The 19,794-nt window shown below is 44.3% G+C and overlaps 1 protein-coding gene across 1 annotated transcript in view; it reads right to left on the reverse strand.

The window, feature by feature from the left end:
• THBS4 (thrombospondin 4) overlaps positions 1 to 17,488 on the reverse strand; it is a 39,185-nt gene extending 21,697 nt beyond the window's left edge. Inside the window, exons 1-4 of the mRNA XM_048503782.1 lie at positions 17,194 to 17,488; positions 10,270 to 10,473; positions 2,259 to 2,506; positions 1,469 to 1,574 (exon numbers count right to left, since the gene is read on the reverse strand). Coding sequence (XP_048359739.1) covers positions 1,469 to 1,574; positions 2,259 to 2,506; positions 10,270 to 10,473; positions 17,194 to 17,404 — 769 coding nt within the window. The 5' untranslated portion in view covers positions 17,405 to 17,488. The remainder of the gene's footprint in view (positions 1 to 1,468; positions 1,575 to 2,258; positions 2,507 to 10,269; positions 10,474 to 17,193) is intronic.
• Between the last annotated feature and the right edge of the window lie 2,306 nt (positions 17,489 to 19,794).

The following is a 19,794-nucleotide window of genomic DNA, read 5'->3' on the forward strand; positions in this document are numbered from 1 at the left end:
ATGATTGTTGCTTTAGTGTTGTCTTATGATATTTTTCTACCTCTCTTTGAGTCAACCATAGAGTTTTTGCCCAAATACCAGAGCATCCCACATTGCTGTTGGTGCAGTTATGTCACAGTGATGGAAATGGCGGCATTGCAGGTCTAGGCTTCCCCCACCACTGGTAAGTCTCCCACACCCATGCCAGGAGGGACTTCAAGGTTGCATTGGGGATGACTGATCTACCCTGGCCGCTGGCAGGGGATGGGGAGGGTTGAATGGCCAGATCCAAACTGGGGAGATCTGGAGATGGATTCTGGGGAGGACTGGGACTACAGTGGGGTACAATGTTGTAGAGTCTACCCTTCAAACTATCCATTTTCTTCAGGGGAACTGATCTCTGTAGTCTGGAAATGAGCTGTAATCCCAGGGATCCCCAGGTCCCACCTGGAGCCTGGCATCTCTAGGCTGTATCCAACAATTGATTATTTTCTTCCTTCTGACCTGCCTGGCCTCTCCTCCCCAACCTACTCTTATGCATGCTTGTCAGTGTCGGGTGGGAGCCTGGCATTGGGTAAGGGAGCACCAGGAGGGGTGGCTGGTGAACAGTTACTTTCACTTTGCCTAGGCAACCAAGTCGTGGAGCCTGGGGACAGGTGCCTTTATCTCAGTTCTCTGCCCTTGAGTTGTTTTGCATTCTTTCCTTCTGCACTTTCTGTAGTATGAGATAGAGCTTGGGCTAAGGATGGAGAACAGGGGTGGATATATTGGAGGTGCTTGGTTACAAGCCATAATTGACTTTTTCCCGCTTGCCAACTGATGCCTGCCAATAAGGACTTCTAAACCTTCAAGCTACAGAGTCTGATCTGAGTTACAGATCCAGGGCTTGACATTCAGCCTCTTTTCTCAAATAAGAAGTCACTGATAGGCAGTGGCGTATCTGCCCGTGGACATGGGGTAACCCATGTCTCCGGGTGCAACTAATCTGGTCACATGGGGGGGGGGTGCAAAATCGGACCCTCATGTGACTAGATGCCTTTCCCCACCAGTCTTCACCCCCCCCCCTCAGCCCGTCCACATCGTCAAAGAGGTCGAATTCTTCGCCCCCACTGACTCAGATAAATGAGGGGTAAATGGGTATGGGCAGGGCGCCATGCCACACATGGGTGGGGGGGCACTGTGGGGGGGCACCCAGGGGAGGTTTCACCTCTGGGCACCATCTGGGCACCATCTGCCTCTGCTGATAGGGAGGGGTACCTTCTGAGAACAACCAAAATCTGGCCTCCTCTTGCTAAGGGATTATCTCCCCACAAGAACTAGAGGATTTAGCCCAGTAGGAGGAACATTCAATGAACAGAAGTTAGCAGCAGACAGAATGTGTCTTTGTTGCAGCAGCAGACAGAGTGTGTTGAACTGGGCTCTTTCCACCATGAATTAGGTAATCAAAAAACTATTCCTGTGCAAAAGTAATTTCATAAGTGAGAGTTACCTGGATCTTGGATTGATGGCTCAATCTGTGGAAGAAAACAGTCTTGCAAGCTTGCTACTTGGGACAACGACCCTCTCACCACCAGCTTCAGCTCTTCCAAAAAGTCCTAGAACAACAAAATACACTCTCAGTTTCAGAGGCAGACTCAAGGAAGAAAGAGAAATGCAGGATAAAATGTGACGCCTCCAGTTTGAAATTCACCATCATATTTTGTGTGTGTGCCCACAGTCACCACTGTGTATGTGTGTGTCATTTTTCCATAGCCTCCAACCCTCCACCCGCACCTACTTTTTGCAAAGTGCTCTGCACAACAGCCTTGCTTGCTTGCTCTCAGTGCCTTGGCTTGTCACTTGACCCAAAAGCTGGGGGGGGGGGGGCACACACTTGTCACTTTAGGGTTTCTTCAGTGAGAAGGAGGTATTTGGAGGGAGTTCCTTGAATCAACTCATGCAGAAAGAGGAGAAATGTTTTGGTGAGATTCCCTTCACGTCAGTATTTTGGGGGATTTTTTGGGCTTGGTGTTCAGTGTAGATATGAGATTTGGAAGTTGGGAGGCACTAGGACCCAATGGGAGCATTCTACAACAAAGAAGGTCCAGGAAGTGAATTCACAATTGTTCTTAGATCTTTTGGTGGAGCAGAGTTGAGTGTTTAGAGTGTAGACTAGAGTATAGCGTAGTGTTGTGTTTATTGACAGCAACTCACAACATACAAGGCAGGCTGCCAGCCAGTCAGCAAAGCACTTTGCCATGAGAGGACTGGAGCGTCCACAGCTTTCCACAGAGGCTCACCTGAGATTTTTTATGCAGTGTCCGCAGCTCCACTGCCTCTGAGCTTTGTGCTAGCCCTGAAAAGGCTTTAGGCAGATCTTGAATGGAATCCATCTGCCTGCAGTCCACATATAATTCGGCTTTGCTGGAGCCACGCTGAAGATCGCTTAGCCTGAGAAGCGCAGTATGGCGCTTCCCGTCGGCTAACGGCACATTGCTGAAGACCACGGCGTTCAGTTTCCCATCACTCCTCAAATATCTCAGGGAGACTAGCACAACACAAAATTATTGTAAAGTTAGAGTATCACGAGAACAACAAAGCAATAAGTACCATACGACTGCCGACGAAGCAGGAAGGTCAAGGAAGGCAACAGCACACTTTTTAATTGCGTCTGTTGCGGCAGTTCAACTGCTGATCTAGATTGATACACAAACACACCATATGGAATTCTCCTGTAAACAGGTACAGACAAGTAAGCTAACAAAAGGAGAAAGAGCAACAGCGGTATGTCCTAGTGGCTATAGGCCTTGAACCTAGGAAACCATATTTAAGCCCTGCTTCAGCCATATGCTCACTAGGCAGCCATGGTCAAAACCCTAGTTCTAAGTTTCAACCCCTATCTGTAAATTAGGAATACTAAAGAAGTAATAGCAGGCAGAAATCCTTTTTGATCCATGAAAACAGCAAACTTTATCCCCATTATAATACATTTGCTCATCACTTGCTGCCCTTCAATATTTTCCAAAATCTGCTGCCTTGTTACATAACAGCAAGCATAATCCTGCCATTTAGTACTGTTAACAAGATATGAGATTCCAAAATGGTCTGCCAGAATGGAAGATGTGAGATGGAGGCCAGTTTTCATTTAGAACAGACCACTGTGCTTCTAGCTGGTTCTCCATCAGCGTTTGCCAAGAGAACTGCTCTGGCAGCAGTGTCAACATGTGGCGGAAGGGGCAGGATTACTGCCCCACCCAATGTGAATGTCTGGGCAGAGATAAATCAGCACAAGTTCTGCACGTGCCAGCTTTCTCCACATGGCCAGAACCCCTGCTGAAGACAGGCCGATCACACAAGCAGAGTGACAGTTCTGACCTCCAGGAGAATCATGACTGTATCCAGGAGGCACCATCCTGCCCCCCCCACCCTTGCAATCAGCTCATTCATTTCTTTTGATAGGTTGCAGGAGGATTCTGATAACACTTTGCTGGGAGAACCTAAGGTTGCCAACCTATAAGTGGGGGCTAGAAATCATCTGGAGTGACAATTGATTTTCAGACCACATAAACTGCTTGTTTATTATTTATTTATTTTAAACATTTATTCCACTTCTCCTGGGGGGGAAAATTGTTGTTTTGAAAAGTGGGCGGCATGGCATTATAGCCTACTAAGGTCTCTCTCTTCCATAAACCCCACTCTTTCAGATATTTCCAGTTCTGGAGTTGGCAAACTTTGTAGAACTCATCCAGAGTGGCTTTAAATTATGAATGGATTTCCAACCATTAGGAACAATAGTCTGTACCAGTCATGTTTTCCCACTGAAAATATTGCACTCCTCAAAAATAACAGAAACAAAAGGGGTGAAAAATCACCTAGCCTAGATATTCCGATGGCATTGGCCAACATTTTCCTTGGTACCTACCAAGTGACTTTAGAAAGTGGGGGACCAGGTGGGGTTCCTCCCCAGCAGAGCTTCTGACTGGCTGTGCACATTAAAATAACATTGTTTTTGTAGCAATTGCCACTGCAGTGTTGGTTTTATTCTCACTCATTCTTCTTTTTCCCCCCAGTTTATTTTCAAAAATTACTCCTCTTGTTTTCCTGAATTTTTTTCTGTGTGAGTATGTATGTTTGTGTGTGGCTTTGCTCCTGCAGCAGCCATTTTGTGGTTGTGCCTGCCACTGGATGTCACAATTCCAAAGGTGCCCACTAGCTCAAAAAGATTGAGGATCCCTGATGCAGCCCAGCGTGTCCCTCTTTGACTACCACCACAAGCAAAGATATCCAAGAAAGAGCACTAATTGATATTCCGGTTTTTAAATGCTTAATACATGCAAATGGTGTTCTGAAAACACACTACAGCAAGGATCCCCGACCTGTTTGCAGGCATCTTTGGCTATCACACAATGGCGGCTGTACAATGTGGGACACAGACAGTGAAGAGCTTTAAAGGTGATAATCAGCCAAAGATACCTTGAATTTAACTCATAAACTAGCAACCATAAAGCTATTTTAAAACAGTTCCCACCAGCTAGACCAGGGGTAGGGAACCTGCAGCTCTCCAGATGTTCAGGAACTACAATTTCCATCAGCCTCTGTCAGCATGGCCAATTGGCCATGCTGGTAGGGGCTGATGGAATATGTAGTAACTATCGCTTTCAGGTTCCCTACCCCAGAGCACGACCAATAACAACTGTTAGCACCGCCATGTTCTGGACCAAGGTTGTGATCCAAATTCTGGGGTGCAAGCAGTAGCAGCCCAACATACAACACATTACTATAATCTAACAGCAGTGTTACATAATAATGGATTTGTGTGGCCAGGTCAGCTGATTCTAGGAAAGAAGTGAACTGGCGAACCAGATGGAACTGGTAGAAAGAAGCCTTCTCCACCCCACCATCCTGCTTATCAAATAGTGAGGTTAGATCCATGAATACGCTCTAAGTTCTTAACCTGCTCTGGAAATGCCAACTCCACTAAATTATATATGGTTTCTGTTTCTAAGTGAAACAATTAAACATGTTTCACAAGATGGCACCTTACAAGGCAAAACCAGTTTCCAGAGAGGTTTAGTGAAGGTGTAGCTGCAGAGGAAGCTGTGAAGGCAGGAGGTTTCAGAAACAGGAAAGGAGACATCTCTCCGTACCCTTCTGCAGAAGTCATACTCATGCCGGAAAGTTCTTCAAATGTGCTTTATTTCTCTGAGGAGGCTCTGCCAAATACTCCACCACAGGAGAGTTGCTTCCTTTCCCTGCAATCGGCTACCTGGTTCCCTCACCTAAATGTGCACTGTCAGGTTTGCCTAGAATGATTCAGACCCCTTGCCTTCCTTGATACCCGCTGCTCAGCTCTTTACCACAGACATTCTTAAATCTGCTCCTAGGAGTTGCCTCCCACTTGGAGGAGTCCACCCAAGCACCTTCCTCCTCACACAAGCTTAGATGACTTTGAAAAAGGATTAGATAGATTCAAGGAGGATAGATCTATCCATGACTAGTAGCCATAGTGACTACAGGGCATTTCCACATTCAGGTCCATAAGCCTTTACAGACCAGTATTAGGAAGCAACATCTGATTTGATTCAGCTGGGTTCTTCTTAGGTTGTATCCTTAGGCAATGATGCAGTTCATTCTACCAACTCAAATTCATATGCAAACCAGATCTTAGTCAGCCCTTCCACTGCCTAATCATTTTCTCCAGCCGGGACCTGACTTTGTCATTGATCTCCTGGTGAGGCTCAAAATCAAATGCCTGTAGTCGATGTAAGACTGGCAAAATATGGAAGAAGGTAAGACTTTCAGCCAATCCTGGAAGCTTGCAAACTTTGATGACATGAAAGATGTTTTGAAAAGGCTAATACAAGAACAAGACTATGCCTTTGAAACGTGTTTAGCTGCAGCAAAGAATCAGACAGAAAGCAGAAAAGGGTGGAAGAGCCCCCAGTTGGCCGATGGCCATGAGACAGGATTGCCTGAGGGTAGCTGGGCTGGAGATGAGATCAAGGTTCATCTGAGGGGGTGGAATACTTTTTTTTTGAGGAGAGAGCTGAGGGAAATGCTTGCTAGGACCAAAGACATAGTTATATTTAAAACATCTGTGCTTCTGTACCCTTTCACTACAAGAAAAGTCTGAACTGATTGTGCCAACTAACAATGAAAAGTTGTTGTTTTTACTGTTGAGAACCAAAGGCCCTGCTATTCTGCTTCTGTGAGGCAATAAAAATATTTTAATTTAGGATACCAAAATCCCATCTGATATTTGAATAGGTTTCAAAAAGCTCTTGTTAAGTGAGCTGACACAGATTTTTAAAAGACCAACCAGTTTTAAAGGTGAGCAATTCTATCTCTGAGTACATATCCAGGTGAGGAGGAAGATCTGAGAAAAGGCTGGGCAATGGAAGTATCAAGGGAGTCAGTTTAATGCGTTCAGACGGTCAGGGACCCAGAAGGGGGAATTCAGAATAAAAGAACAGATGGTTTTGTGATTATTTTGCCCTGGCTAAAGATTTTAATTTCCTCATTAAAAAAAAAAGATCAAAGCTTTTTTAGAGGGGAATGAAAAGGGAACAAATTATTTTAATATGTCAGTATACGTAGTCAATAAATATGGTTGCCAACCGCAAGGTTGGACCTAGAGATCTCATGGAATTATAATTATCTCCAGACTACAGAGATCAGTTTCCCTGGGTAAAAATGGCTGGACTTTACGGTATTATATACCACTGAGCTTCTTCCTTTCCCTTAACCCTCTCCTCCCTGGGATCCATTGCCAAATCTCCAGGCATTTCCAATCCAGACTTGGCAACCCAACAATTAATAAAATGACAAAATCATCCAAATAGAAGGTATATAAGACATCAGCAGTCTTACCCAAAGAAGAGATTTTAATGTCATATCCAAGGTTAAATGCAACTTGTTTATTTCTGTGAAGCAATAGATAGGGGCCAGTATAACACGGGACACTTGGGTGTGAAAAATTAACTAGACCAGGCAAAAAGCAACTTTCAATCGAGTTAATTTTCTCTTAATGTTTCTCCAGAATTACAAGGAAAAGAAAAGAAGGACAATGTGTAATGAAATCAACTACATCAAAGTAGAAGTCGTTACTGGTCTAATTAATGTCACTCCTAAAGGAAATATTTTTTTAAAAAAAGAAAGAAAAAACATGGTAGGATATCATTGAGTAGGAAAGAAAGCCTTAAACAGCTTGTCAATTGACCACCTGAAAACACATGCAGATATCTGGATCTGCTTTCTCATTAACACAGTATCTCTTTTAATCAGAGGCATATCTAGGAAAAATGGAGCCCGGGACAAAAATCTGAATTTTCCACTCCTCCCCCTGTGAAGTCGTTATGGACGACGCAATGAAGAGACGAGATGCAGCAATATCAGGGTCCGGTGGAGAGAAGCCAGTGGAGATCTAGCGTGATCCGTGGATCTGGCTAATCTGCTGAGCTGGGGTTCCTGGCACCTTTTATTAAGGGTTTGGGAAGGCGGGAGAGAGGGAGAAGGTTGCACAATACATGACTCATTGGGGCTGCGTACGTGCGGGAGGAAACGTTCCTGTTTGGCCTAATCCATACCTGGGGGTATTGAGACCCTTTGTCTGGGGTATCTTGTGACCCGTGAGTCATAGGGGTCTTGTGATGGGTGTGCCTGTGCGCCCAGAAGGGAACAGATGGCACAGGCATTCCTGTGCACTTTCTGAGACTCTGCTGGGATCGCTGGCTCACCCCTACACCCTGGCTCCCTTTCCCCTAGATTTTCCCCTGGACTCTGGATAGTGGCTTTGGGGGGCAGCAGTATGGAGCCCCCTCACGTGGGGATCATGGTGCCTGCCTGCCTGGTGATCCAGACGTGAGTGGCCAGGTGGGGCAGTCCAGAAGACAGCAGTGGCAGAAGAGGAGGGCGTGAGTGCAGGTGGCATGTCGGGAAGGTGACGCGTATCTTGGGGTGACGCGTATCCCCACCAACCCTCTGCTCTTGCCCTGCTCCCCGCACCAGGTTTGCAGCCAGCCCGAACTAGGGGCTGCAGGAGGGAGGGGATTCTTACTGGGGTGGGGGTTCCAGGGCTGGCGGCCTTCCTGGGCTCCCAGACCCCCTTCTTCCCATCCCCACTGTCAGCTGGCCACACAAGAGCGAAAGCTCTTAAAGGAACACGCAGCCACACAGAACTCCTTGCGCGCCGTGGACGATGGAGGGAAGTCGCGTTTGCACGGGAAGGTGGGATGGAGGAGTAAACGTGTGGAGGAAACTGGGGAGGGTGGAGGTAAAAGGAGCCCGGCCAGGTGCGGCAGGTAGAAGAGAGGGAGCCAGCAATAGTTCTGCTTTCAGGGATGGGAACAGATGGTTGGATGGACGCCCTGCTTGGGCTTGTTTCTGGGCGGCGATGGTGGCAGGCTGAATCCCCCCTCCTGACTTCTGCTCTCACCCTCTTCCTTTCCCTGGTGGGCAATGCACAGGGCAATGCACAGGGCAATGCACAGGGCAATGCACAGGGTCCTTACCGGGCGGGTAGGCGCACAGCATGTGAGGGGTGTGGCTGTGAGGGGCTATTTTCTACCCCCATGTGACCAAATGGCCTGTGCCCGGGGACATGTGACCCCACATGTACAAGCCTGCTTTCGATGTAAACTCGGCAGCAAATTAACCAAATACAGATTTTTGCTAGAATACAAAATCAGATGTTGACACAATATTTTGCCTTTCCAAGAGACCACCTATTTTTTTCATACTATCAATTTACGAATGCACTGCGTAACTTCAGTGTCTGATTTTGCACAGAATGGTGCTTTCGTTCTAAACAAGTGCATTCCACCTGACCAAATGTATTTTATGTCCTGTGGCTGAATTTTTGTACAGGGCTTTGCAATAGAAATGTTTATCTTGCAAAGTCAAAGCTAAACTTCAGATCAACTGAACCAAGTTCCCATTTTTCATATGCTGAACACAGAATGTGCGTGTGTCTATCAAATTCCTCAGTAATTTGAAACAGCAATTTCCCAAAGCAGAGAAAGAAAGAAGAACGTTGATTTGATTCTTTGAGAAAGATTTATCATTGCTTAGGGCAAGTTAGCTGGCAGAGAGATGCCAGTTCCTCATCTTCAAACAGGGGAACCATGGGACATTGCCATAAGCATACGTTGTGCATAGCACTTTGAAAAGTGGAATGCAACAAGCATGCAAGAGCACAGTGAAGACCAACACACATAATAAAATGTCATTAACAATCACACATAATAAAACGTCATTAACAATCACCATTAACAATTGTCTCTTGGCCTTATGAAATAATGATTGCAATTCTTAGAACACTTTCCTGGAAGTAAGCCCCATTGAATAAAATTGGACTTATTTCGAAACAAATGCATTTAGGCATACTCTCTGCATTGCTAAAACTTGATCTGGAAGCCCCAGGCCCCAAAGTTGAAGAGGATCCTGACAATTTCTAAATTGTTTCAGAAGAGCTCTAAACCAGTGGTTCTCAACCTTCCTAATGCCGCGACCCTTTAATACAGTTCCTCATGTTGTGGTGACCCCCCCAACCCTAACGTTTATTCATTTTACAGATGGAGAACACCGATGCAGAGAGTCTTAGGCAACCCCTGTGAAAGGGTCGTTCGACCCCCAAAGGGGTCCCGACCCCCAGGTTGAGAACCACTGCTCTAAACAAACAGCAGTGCTGCAGCACACAGGTCCATTGCAGCAGCATTCATGGGTGAAAGCTCATGTTAGACATAACAGTAGTTGTTGTTATGGCAGTATGAGAAGTTTGCTATATTGCTTAGTCTGCCTATTTGGTACCAGGCTTGAAGGAAAGCAACTATCTCTGCTTCATTTATGTAGAAATGCAATCACAATTAAATCAACAAGATAAACTACCACCTATCCAGTGGCATGCTTGAGCTTCAAATAATAGAATCATAGAGCTGGAAGAGACCCCCAAGGGCCATCAAGTCCAACTCCCTGCAATGCAGAGACACACAATCAAAGAATTCCTGTCATATAGCTACCCAATCTCTCTTTAAAAGCCTCCAAAGAAGGAGACTCCACCACACTCTGAGGTAGTGCACTCCACTGTCAAACAGCTCTTACTGTCAGGAAGTTTTTCCTGATGTTTAGGTAGAATCTCTTTTTCTTCACTTTGAATCCATTACTCCTGGTCCTAGTCTCTGGAGCATTTGAATATTTGACTATGGTCCAATAAGTGGTCTATTGACTAGTCAACTGACCACCAGGTGAGAGACATTTGTATTGGACTGTGGCCCATGTTTGTAGCACCCAGAAACATGCAAAATTGTCACTTACCTTTATTCACTCGTCCCATTACTGTGAACTCAAAATATTTCCTGTTTTCTGCAGCAGAGTACAGCCCGAATATGATGGCTGTGCTTTTTGGTTGGAGTTTGAATATGGAGAGCACAAATACTTCATTCAATGTAGAATCCATGAAAGTTTGTTGCAAGAACGTTTTTAGTAGCCTCTGAGTAGGAATTGAAAGAAGATCAAAAACTATACAAAAAAAAGAGAAAGGGGTTGAAAAGGTTGACAATTACAATATACCAGCAAAGCATCCTTTATTAGTAAGTACCATGTGGGATGTATGGTTGGAAGAAGGGCTGCTATATTGTCAGGTTTCTGAAGGGTTATGTGTATATTCCTGCATGTTTTGTGTGTCCGCTTGAAGTGTGCCATCCAAACTACTAGTAACTTAGTAGCTCTGGGTCTTCCTTCCAAAGTCTAAATCAGTGGTTCTCAACCTGTGGGTTGGGACCCCTTTGGGGGTTGAATGACCCTTTCACAGGGGTTGCCTAAGGTTCTCTGCATAAATGTTCGGGTTGGGGGTCACCACAACATGAGGAACTGTATTAAAGGGTCGCAGCATTAGGAAGGTTGAGAACCACTGGTCTAAATGGACATTGCAGACATTGTAGTTGCAGTGCCACACAGTTGCAGGTTCAAATTTTTCTCAGTCACTTTACTTATGGTAGAAGAGCTAGATTTGAGTCCGGGATCACCTTAGAGACCAACAGCATTTTGGCCAGGACCCACCGGGTGTCTTATCCTTTCCTTTCCCTTTTTCAGGTGGTGTTTGGCCTGTCCTCTCTCCTGGTAGTTGGGGAGCTGTTGGTCACGCCTTTCACGCTTCTTAGTCACCTGGGCTGGCTCCTGTTGGTGGGTGAGCCATGGTGGGCAGTCTCAGGCTGTTGGCCGGAGCAGGCCACTCAGGTCTAGGCCAGTCTCAGTGACCAAGGTTGCAACATCTCCCTTTGCTCACGGCTCTAACGCTCTCATTATCTCTCTCCCTCTCACTTTCCGTCTCTCTGTCTCACTCTCCCTGTGCTTTCTCTTTCCCCCTCCTCTCTTCCTCACTTCTTATTATCTCCCACCTCCCTGCCCCGACCCTTGAAGACCCTCCACCAGCTCCCTATTGGGCCTTGAGCTGTCTGACTGGTTCCAGCAGAGCTCTGGTTGGTTTCCCAGCCTGCAGCCCTGCCTCCCCTCTTATGCCCAGGAAGGGCAGTGCCTGAATCTTTCTGCTTTGCCTGTGGTTGTGTGGGCACAACCTGCCTACTGCCAGAGGGCCCAGGCATTGAGGGCCTTGCAGAGAGCGCCTGAACCTCTGTGGCTTTTGCCAGCCCATTTGCCATTGCTGATGCCAACAACTTTAAAATATTTCACTAACCTGGATAGAAAAGCACTATATCTATTTAATGGCTAGTCTGCAATAATTTGCAGGGTTTTTTCAGTCCTGATCCTGAAACTGTTCATCAATTGAGCAGATTAAAACTCACATTTTTGGTATTTTGTCAAAAACGTTTCAAGTCATGCGAATTTAACACGCCAGGAATCAAATTAAACTCTGTTTTTTCAGGAATTAACACTGTGCTATTTTCATAGCCAAGCTGTATTCTGATATAAGCCGCACTGTTGAGAGGAAAAATAGTTGCTCGTAGGCTTCCACTGTTGGTGACAAATTGTTCACAGCAGACACGTTCTGGCTTTGGGTGGAGACGCTCTGGATTTAGTCAATCTCTCACCACAAAGAACAATTTTGTTTCACTGTTGAAGAGAAAGGTTATTAACAAAGTTATAAAACTCTGCTTATTAAAAGTGCCATATAAATGATGATGAACAAAGAGTCGTGAATAGAGGCCAGATATTTGTAAAGGGCAACAAAACACAGAAACACATACACCCAGAAGTTAAAACTTGTTTTGGATTTTGGACACAGAACAGAGGATATCACATCTTCTTGGAAAAAATAAGCGTGAGAAGATGCAAACAGGAACTAGGAGAAAAAGGAGAGGAAAACACTGTGACTATCACTGCCATCCTAAAAAGACTTACGTTACATCCTTATAAGTCAATTGAATTCAGTGAACTTAGAAGGTTTAACTGTGTTTAGGATGACACTGTATCCAGTGGGAGAAAGATTTCTGATGATAGAGAAGACAGCACATGCCCTCACAGCCACCACACACATCATAAGCTTATATGTTACAAGTACTTCACATAGCTGCTCAAATGTGCACAATTCATTATAAGAAATAGGTCCTCATGGATCATCTATATCACTCCTTCCATTACTGGAATTGCCTATTCCTCTACCATGCAAAGGCGTCTCCACGATTCACCATTTGAATCTGTTCTACAAAAGAAACCATTAGGGCTGGCCCTGTTTAGCATTTGGATAGAAGACCACAAAGAAATACCAGGTTTGCTATGCAGAGGCAGGCAATGGAAAAGTACCTCTGAAAGTCTCTGTCTTGAAAAACCCTACAGGGTCACCAGAGCATGGCTGCAACTTGATGTGTGTATGGGGGGAAGGGAATGTTTATATATGCACAATATAGGATGCACCATAGTTGATCTGCCATATCTTGACAGGTAAGGAACATTTCACACACAGTGACAGGGAAGTAGTAATATTTTGTTCAGACCTTGGCATCTTGTTACAGGTAACCTATTTACAAAATAGTTGCATGCATATTGTGGTAAATTATTTCAAACTTTATTCACCCTCAATAACCCTCATTTGAGGAATTAGCTCCTGTCATTCAGACAGGTTAGGTAACACAGAAGAGCCAGCTGTCCACAAAAACTTATTAGCCTGAAAGTATACACAGAATGTATGACTTCTCTCAGTGAATCAAACCAATTTGTCATATTATCCAGAGGTCGTTTGATTGATGACTGATTAGTTTAGAACACGAATTCTCAAATAGTTTCAGAATGAAAATCTCAAGTCAGGAGGAGAGAAAATTACCTTTCCTGGCTATTAAAAAACACCCATGTTCTTAGTACATTTAGAAATAATAACTGTGACATGCAAGCATGCCCCCATCCCCAAACAAGCAAGTATATCCATCTCTAAGTTACGTGCTTGTTGCTTAAAACGGGTCCTACTAATTAATCAAATAAATATTTAATGGATTATTCCACCAGCAAAACCCAGTGAAAGCACAAATTCTACCATTACTCATACAACTCTTGTGATTGCTCATATCAACCCTTGCAGACAATAAAGAAGCATCAATAAAATAAAGGAAATTTAAAAATGGGATTCCTGCCATTTAAGAGAAAGGTGAATTTTAAAAAGGAAGGAAAACACTTCTAAAAGCTGCTGTAGTAAAGCTGCAAGCATTGCTTCCTCTATGTTGGTTAATACCATCCCTAGCAGTAGTAGTAAAGCAGGTATCTCAGGAATTCAGTCAAAGCTCCAGCCAGAGCTATGAGGCTTAAAATCAGGACAGCTGTAACAATACAAATGTTGAGTGACTCCTACTTTTCCTTCTATATCTGAGTCTTAGAAATCAGCTTTCTGCGCTAAGCTATTCTCTCCACACCAATAGCTATTCTGGTTGTGTGTGTCACGGTTGCCACTTTTTTCTTGTGGCCATTCTTCTTGACATCAAGATGCAGTGATACAAACAGCACACGTTTATTTCTGTGTGCCTTAGAAAACTCTGCCAGGGAAAAAATGGTTTGGCTTAATGAGTGTTGTGCTCTGGACTTAATTGTGTATAGTGCTGGCCTCCGAGATACAAAACCAATTGCAACAAACTATCAGCTGAAATGGAAAACGTGAATGAAAAGGATTACCAGAGCAACTGAATGGTTAGACTGAAGTGCCAGAATAGAGATAAGTACCCTAATTTCAAATCAGTCATGGAAATTCACTGGGTGACTTTGGGCCAGTCACCCAGGGTTGTTAGAATCAAGTAGAGGAGGTAAGAGCCACATATGCTATCCTGACTGAGCTCCTGAGAAGCAGGGATGGACAAAAGTGTGACAGACAATTAGATTTTATGACCAGTTTCTATGTGAGAGACTGACAATTGAAGAAGTGTTCATTTTTATACCCCCTTTTTCTGTACCATTAAGGGGTCTCAAACTGGCTACAAGCTCCTTCCCTTCCACTCCCTTTTCCCGTAACAGACACCTTGTGAGGTAGATGGGACTGAGAGAATTCTGAGAGAACTGTTACCCAGCAGGCTTCATGGGGAAAACAAATCTGTGGGGAAACAAATCTGGTTCACCAGATGAGAGTCCACCACTCTTAACCAGTACACCATGTTTTGACATTCCCAAAAACGCTGTACTAGGAATCATGGGACCTGCATAGACAAAATCATGTGTTACAGGGATTGTAAAAAGGAGGGGAATTTGGAGAGCTTGAGTAAAAAGAAAAAAAGAAAAGAAAGAGGAGGGACCCAATGATTGCACTCCAGTGCAGAATTCACATACGTTTCAATCTATATGGTGAACTGTGACTATTCTCTAGTATATATTTGCTTGGTTTAAATTCTACCAGATTTTCAGTTGACAGAAGAAAAAAAGAAATGCAACCACAACTAATTTCCCTCCTCACTGATCCTATGCCTCAGGTGACTCTTCATCCTCAGGACTCCCATAATTCCCAACACAGCTTTTTGGGAAAGTCAATAGGAAAGCATCCTCCTTTTCACAACAACAGAACAGCTGGCTGGATTCAACCATGAGTTGGTATTTTCCATTTAAAACACTTTGAAACAATAAGCCCTTTTCTCTAATGCATTTTGTCACCAAACCATTTTGACCTGCATCTGTTGGCTAGTAAAATTTCCCCATGCAGACAGTCCTTTTATCTGGGTAAAGGAGCAATATTGGAAGGAAGGCACCATGGGATAGCCTGATCTTGTCAGCTCTCAGAAGCTAAGCAGGGTCAGTTCTTGAAAGCAGGATCATTAAGAAGGCACTCCAGAGAAAGGCAATGGCAAACCATCTCCGCTTCTCACTTGCCTTGAAAACTCCTTGCTGGTGTCCTCATAAATTGACTGTGATTTGACAGCACTTTACACACATAAGGGAGTTAGCTATCTTAGAAGACGAGCTTAGATTTCATTCAAATTAGATTGCATTTAATGGGGCTTACTTTCAGTAAAATGTTTTCAAAGTGTAGCCTGAGCTCCAGAGAAAATTACCACTATATGTTTCTAGTAATTTCAGGCATTTATTCAGCATTAGATGTTGACTTCATTTGATCACAGTGTTTTATTTAATACGTTGGATGTTTTAACATAGTACACTGCTTTGGAAAGCTTCCCCAGAAAAGCAGCTAACAAAAACAAACAAAAATATAAATCAATTTAACAGCATTTATCTGTAATTCAGACTGAATATTTTAGCAAATACCACTGATTTGGTGGATCCAGCTCGGTCCCAGATATATGAAGAAATGTAATGTCTGAAACTCTCTGGTATCCAAATGATAAACAAATTAATTGGAAGCCCCGAGGATGCTACAAGCAGAGATTAGTAACTTTCAAGCAAGTGTTTTGAGGATACGGGGTGCACTCCACTGGGAAGTATTCTACACAAGCCCTTTTCAGACAAACTGGGACCAAGTATGCTTCTGTTTCAATGGGGTTTGCCCACGTGCCGCAACTACAGATTTTTCTAATTCTAAATGTTCCAGTTATTTCCATCACCTTCTGAACTCGTCAGCTCAAGTGGGCACCGTTTTTACAATACTTTGGTTTTTCAAGCTGTTCCTATATTGTAATCATACCTGTGTTATCGAAATCCTTCTACTTAGGAAACATGCAGGAAATTATCTTAAACTGCATTGCTGCACAAAGAAGTGAGTAACACATGGAAGGGGCAAAGGAAGGCAGTCAGATGATTAAATAATCTAGTGAATAAATTTTTAGTGTTTTAACCCATGATCACACAGGTCAGTGAAACAACCTGAGTTTCTTTTTGTAATGTCATTTCTGTCAAGTCATTAAAATTAGTGGGAAGGTGGCGGTGGGATATAGTCCAATCTCATCCAAGCAGGGTTGGTACCTGGAAGAGAGACCACAAAGAAAATCTTTGCAGGGTAAAGCAAACCACCTGCGCTTCTCATTTGCCTTGGAAGCCCCTTGCTGGAGTTGCCATAAGTCACTGCGACTTGATGGCACTTGACATGCTATTAATATTAGTAAGCATTATTTCTGCATGAGAAACTAAAACCATAGAAATGCAATCTTCATGAAAGCCTCCTGTCCCAATTGTGGGTGCCTGGAATCACAAGGAAAAGAGGGATAAATATATATATGAATGAATAAAATAATAATTTACCACCGGAGAATAAACTTTATCTGGATTCATATTCTGGTTACATCAGTACTTATTGTAACAGAATGTCTTTAAAACATATGCTCTTTTTTAAAAGGACTGAATCACATTTATTTTTTAATGTCCATTCTTAAAAAAAATGAGAAAGATAGGGGAGAAGGAGAAACAAAACTGCTTATGTGCTCCTACAACCCCCCCCCCCCCCCGTACAATTTCTGCATAAGAATCCACGAGATCCGTCCCTAACACAGGGTTTGCAGTCTTTATTTTAAAGGTGCTTGTGAGGCAGAAAGAAGACATTTCCAGCGTTCCAGCTTCCTCCCATTGGTTGATGAAAACTTTAATAAAGTCTCCGAAGCACCCCCAGGATCTTCCCATTTCTGAACCCCACATCCTTTGCCCAGCTTATTTAAGATCTGGTCAGGTTTGCTTTGCAAACATCTTTTAGTTTTCCTTTGCCCGGGGAGCTGGGGAAAAGCCCGTCCGGGACCTCATACGACTGCCATGTGTTTCCCATCAACTCCTCCGCACGGGACAACACGCATGCCAGTGGGGGGACCAGCCTGCCCCCCATCTCGGCTCCAGTCAGAAGGGGAAACCGAGCCTCTCCGCCGGGCTTGCTCTTACCTTGCGGGGCAGGCTGCGTGCCGAAGCCCGGGCAGACCTGCAGAGCGAGCTGCACCAGGAGGAAGGTGGCTTTGCGTCTGTTCATCGTGCCGGCCAGGGGAGGTGATGATGCCCTCCAGGAGATCGGGGGCCGCGGCTGCTCGGGGCTCCTCTGGTGCTCGGATGCAGGAGACGCCTGGGCAGGACCGGCTGCGCGCCTGACGATGCGCATCGAGAGGCGCGCCTGGCTGAGACCGGGCGAGGGGCGCCGACCTGCTGCTCCTTTGGCTCACTCCGCAGCAGCCGGGAGCAGGCGCCTGCCCCGGGTCAGCGGAGGGCGGAGCTCGGGGGCCCCAGCTGTAGCCCATTGGCCGAGGGGACAGCCAGGCCGAGGGGGGCCGACCTGCAGGCGGCGGGACGGGATGCGCCCAGGGAGGGGAGATCACGGGGGGTGGGGGACGAGACCTTCGCCCAACGCTTTGCAAACCCCGGAGCAAAGTCCGGTTTTGGAGCGCGTCCTGTTCACATTACTAGAGTTAGAGTTGCTGCTAGTTGAGCTGTCCTGCCTTGCAGGACTGTCGTTGATTTTCGTCCTGATCCGCGTGGTCAAGTTTTACTGCGGTATACTATATAGACGGTAGAAAGTGAGTTTCCGCAGCCCGCCTATAAATACTTTGTTTTCTGATTGATGAAATGTGTGATGGAAAGGACGCCCCAGTTGGAACAACCCGAGTACAGTTGGTACAGTTATGAGAACTGGGTTTTTACTTGACATTTTGGTCTCAATTGCTTTTTGCTAAAGTGGTTTATTTAAGAGTGCTATCTTAGTTTTTTAAAAGTGACTTGCCTTGCGCTTTTGGAATACAGAAGAATAATTCTGAATGGAAGGCTGGAAAAATGTTTTCTGCCCTATTTGACGCCTGCACTGGAAATGCGTGAATGCCTTCAATGAATGGGCATTAGAGTTCAGCACCAACTGAAAATGAGGAAGGCATTGACACAGAATTTTAGAAGTCTAGTGAAAATTGGTGTAAAAATGTGATGTCAAAGGGAAAAAAACTGAAATATCTGCTGGATGCTTCTAATTTTGCCAAACTGATTTGTGATCTCTGGATGAGCTGAGTCTCTTTCTGGAATCACTCATCAAATAACAAAACCGGATACTACTGTTTAAAACAATGAAGTGAATGTGAGACAAGACATCTCATGATCACAACTGTAAAGCAACAATGGGTTTCCTTAACTATGTTGGGAGAATGCAGGATTATCAACAATGCAATCCTACATACTGTTGCCCCAATCTATATTGTTTTCCATGGATTTAGACTGGGATAACTCTATATAGGATTTCATGGCCAGTTACTTTTGTTTTGGTTTTATAGGATTCTGATGAGGTTTCTACCGCCCAGTTTAATCCATCACTTCTTCCTAGCGTTGTCCCACTAATGCAGGGTCCACTGCTCGGATTTTTAAACACCACTTCTCTTGATCTAGTGCGATGTCTGGTTGCAGGCCTGTAATTTTCAGATCTGCATTGATGGTATCTTGCCATTGTTGCTTTGATGCCAACTGCGTGTTGCTTTGGGCCAGCCGGGTGTTGCTTCCGCATTACTGCCAACAGTAACCTCAGTGTGATAGGTGATGCTGGCGAGTGTCCAGGTCTGCTCATTGGACATGGTCATTTTCTTATCACAAAGAACACCAGTAATTCCCTTCCACCTCAGCCATGTTGCATTGACTAAACATTGACTAACCGCAATAACAGCAATAAACATTGACTAACAGCAATAACAGCAGTTCAGATCAGTTTTATGCCTATTAAAGATTAATAAAGATAAAGATAAAGTTCACATCAGTTGAGAAAAATCAAATATATGTCCTTCACCTCAGCCCTTCTGGGCTGGTTGGTATTGATCTTCCTGAAGTAGCCAGACAGTGGAAAAGAGGTAGAAGAGATTTGCTCTCCCTCCAATCCTCTTGATTTCAGACAATCTAAAACAGCACCCTGACACATCATTTTTCACAACTGCCTCTTCCACACATAATAAATTACACTGGTGACAACTGCCAATGCATCAGCTATGAAAGTAGAGAATCCTCAGTTCTGTTCTTTCAACAATAGCCAGCCCCTTTTTGGCAGAGGGTCTTTGTGAAATCCTCTTCAGTAAGGTGCCATGTTTGGGGTTTCTGACTCCATTAAGAATATGGATATTGTTTAAAAGTTTTCTGATTCACTTTTGCAACTATATTTTTCCAGGCACCTGTGACCCCAACATCCAGTGGAGTTTATGTCTGACTTTCTGCTCAACTGTTAAAATATTTAACTTTCCTCATTTTTATACAGCCAGCTCAATAATGCATGTATGCATATAGGAAAAATATTATTTGTTATTGATTTTACTTAAGAAAATGTCAGGGTCTTGTTAAATTTCCAAGTCATGAAAAAGAGCTCATTGATTAAGAAAAAAATTATAGTTTGTTCATAACATACCATAAAAACCTCAGTGTCTTTTTTAAAAAAAGGTTATGAATCACTATTTTTAGAGAGAGAAAAATGACTTTCAAGTGGTTTATACCCTGTGGAATCCAGCAGGGCTCCTGTGAATTTCCAGAGCTGAGAAT

This window comes from Sphaerodactylus townsendi, linkage group LG07 (assembly GCF_021028975.2).
Source record: "Sphaerodactylus townsendi isolate TG3544 linkage group LG07, MPM_Stown_v2.3, whole genome shotgun sequence".
Taxonomy (NCBI): domain Eukaryota; kingdom Metazoa; phylum Chordata; class Lepidosauria; order Squamata; family Sphaerodactylidae; genus Sphaerodactylus; species Sphaerodactylus townsendi.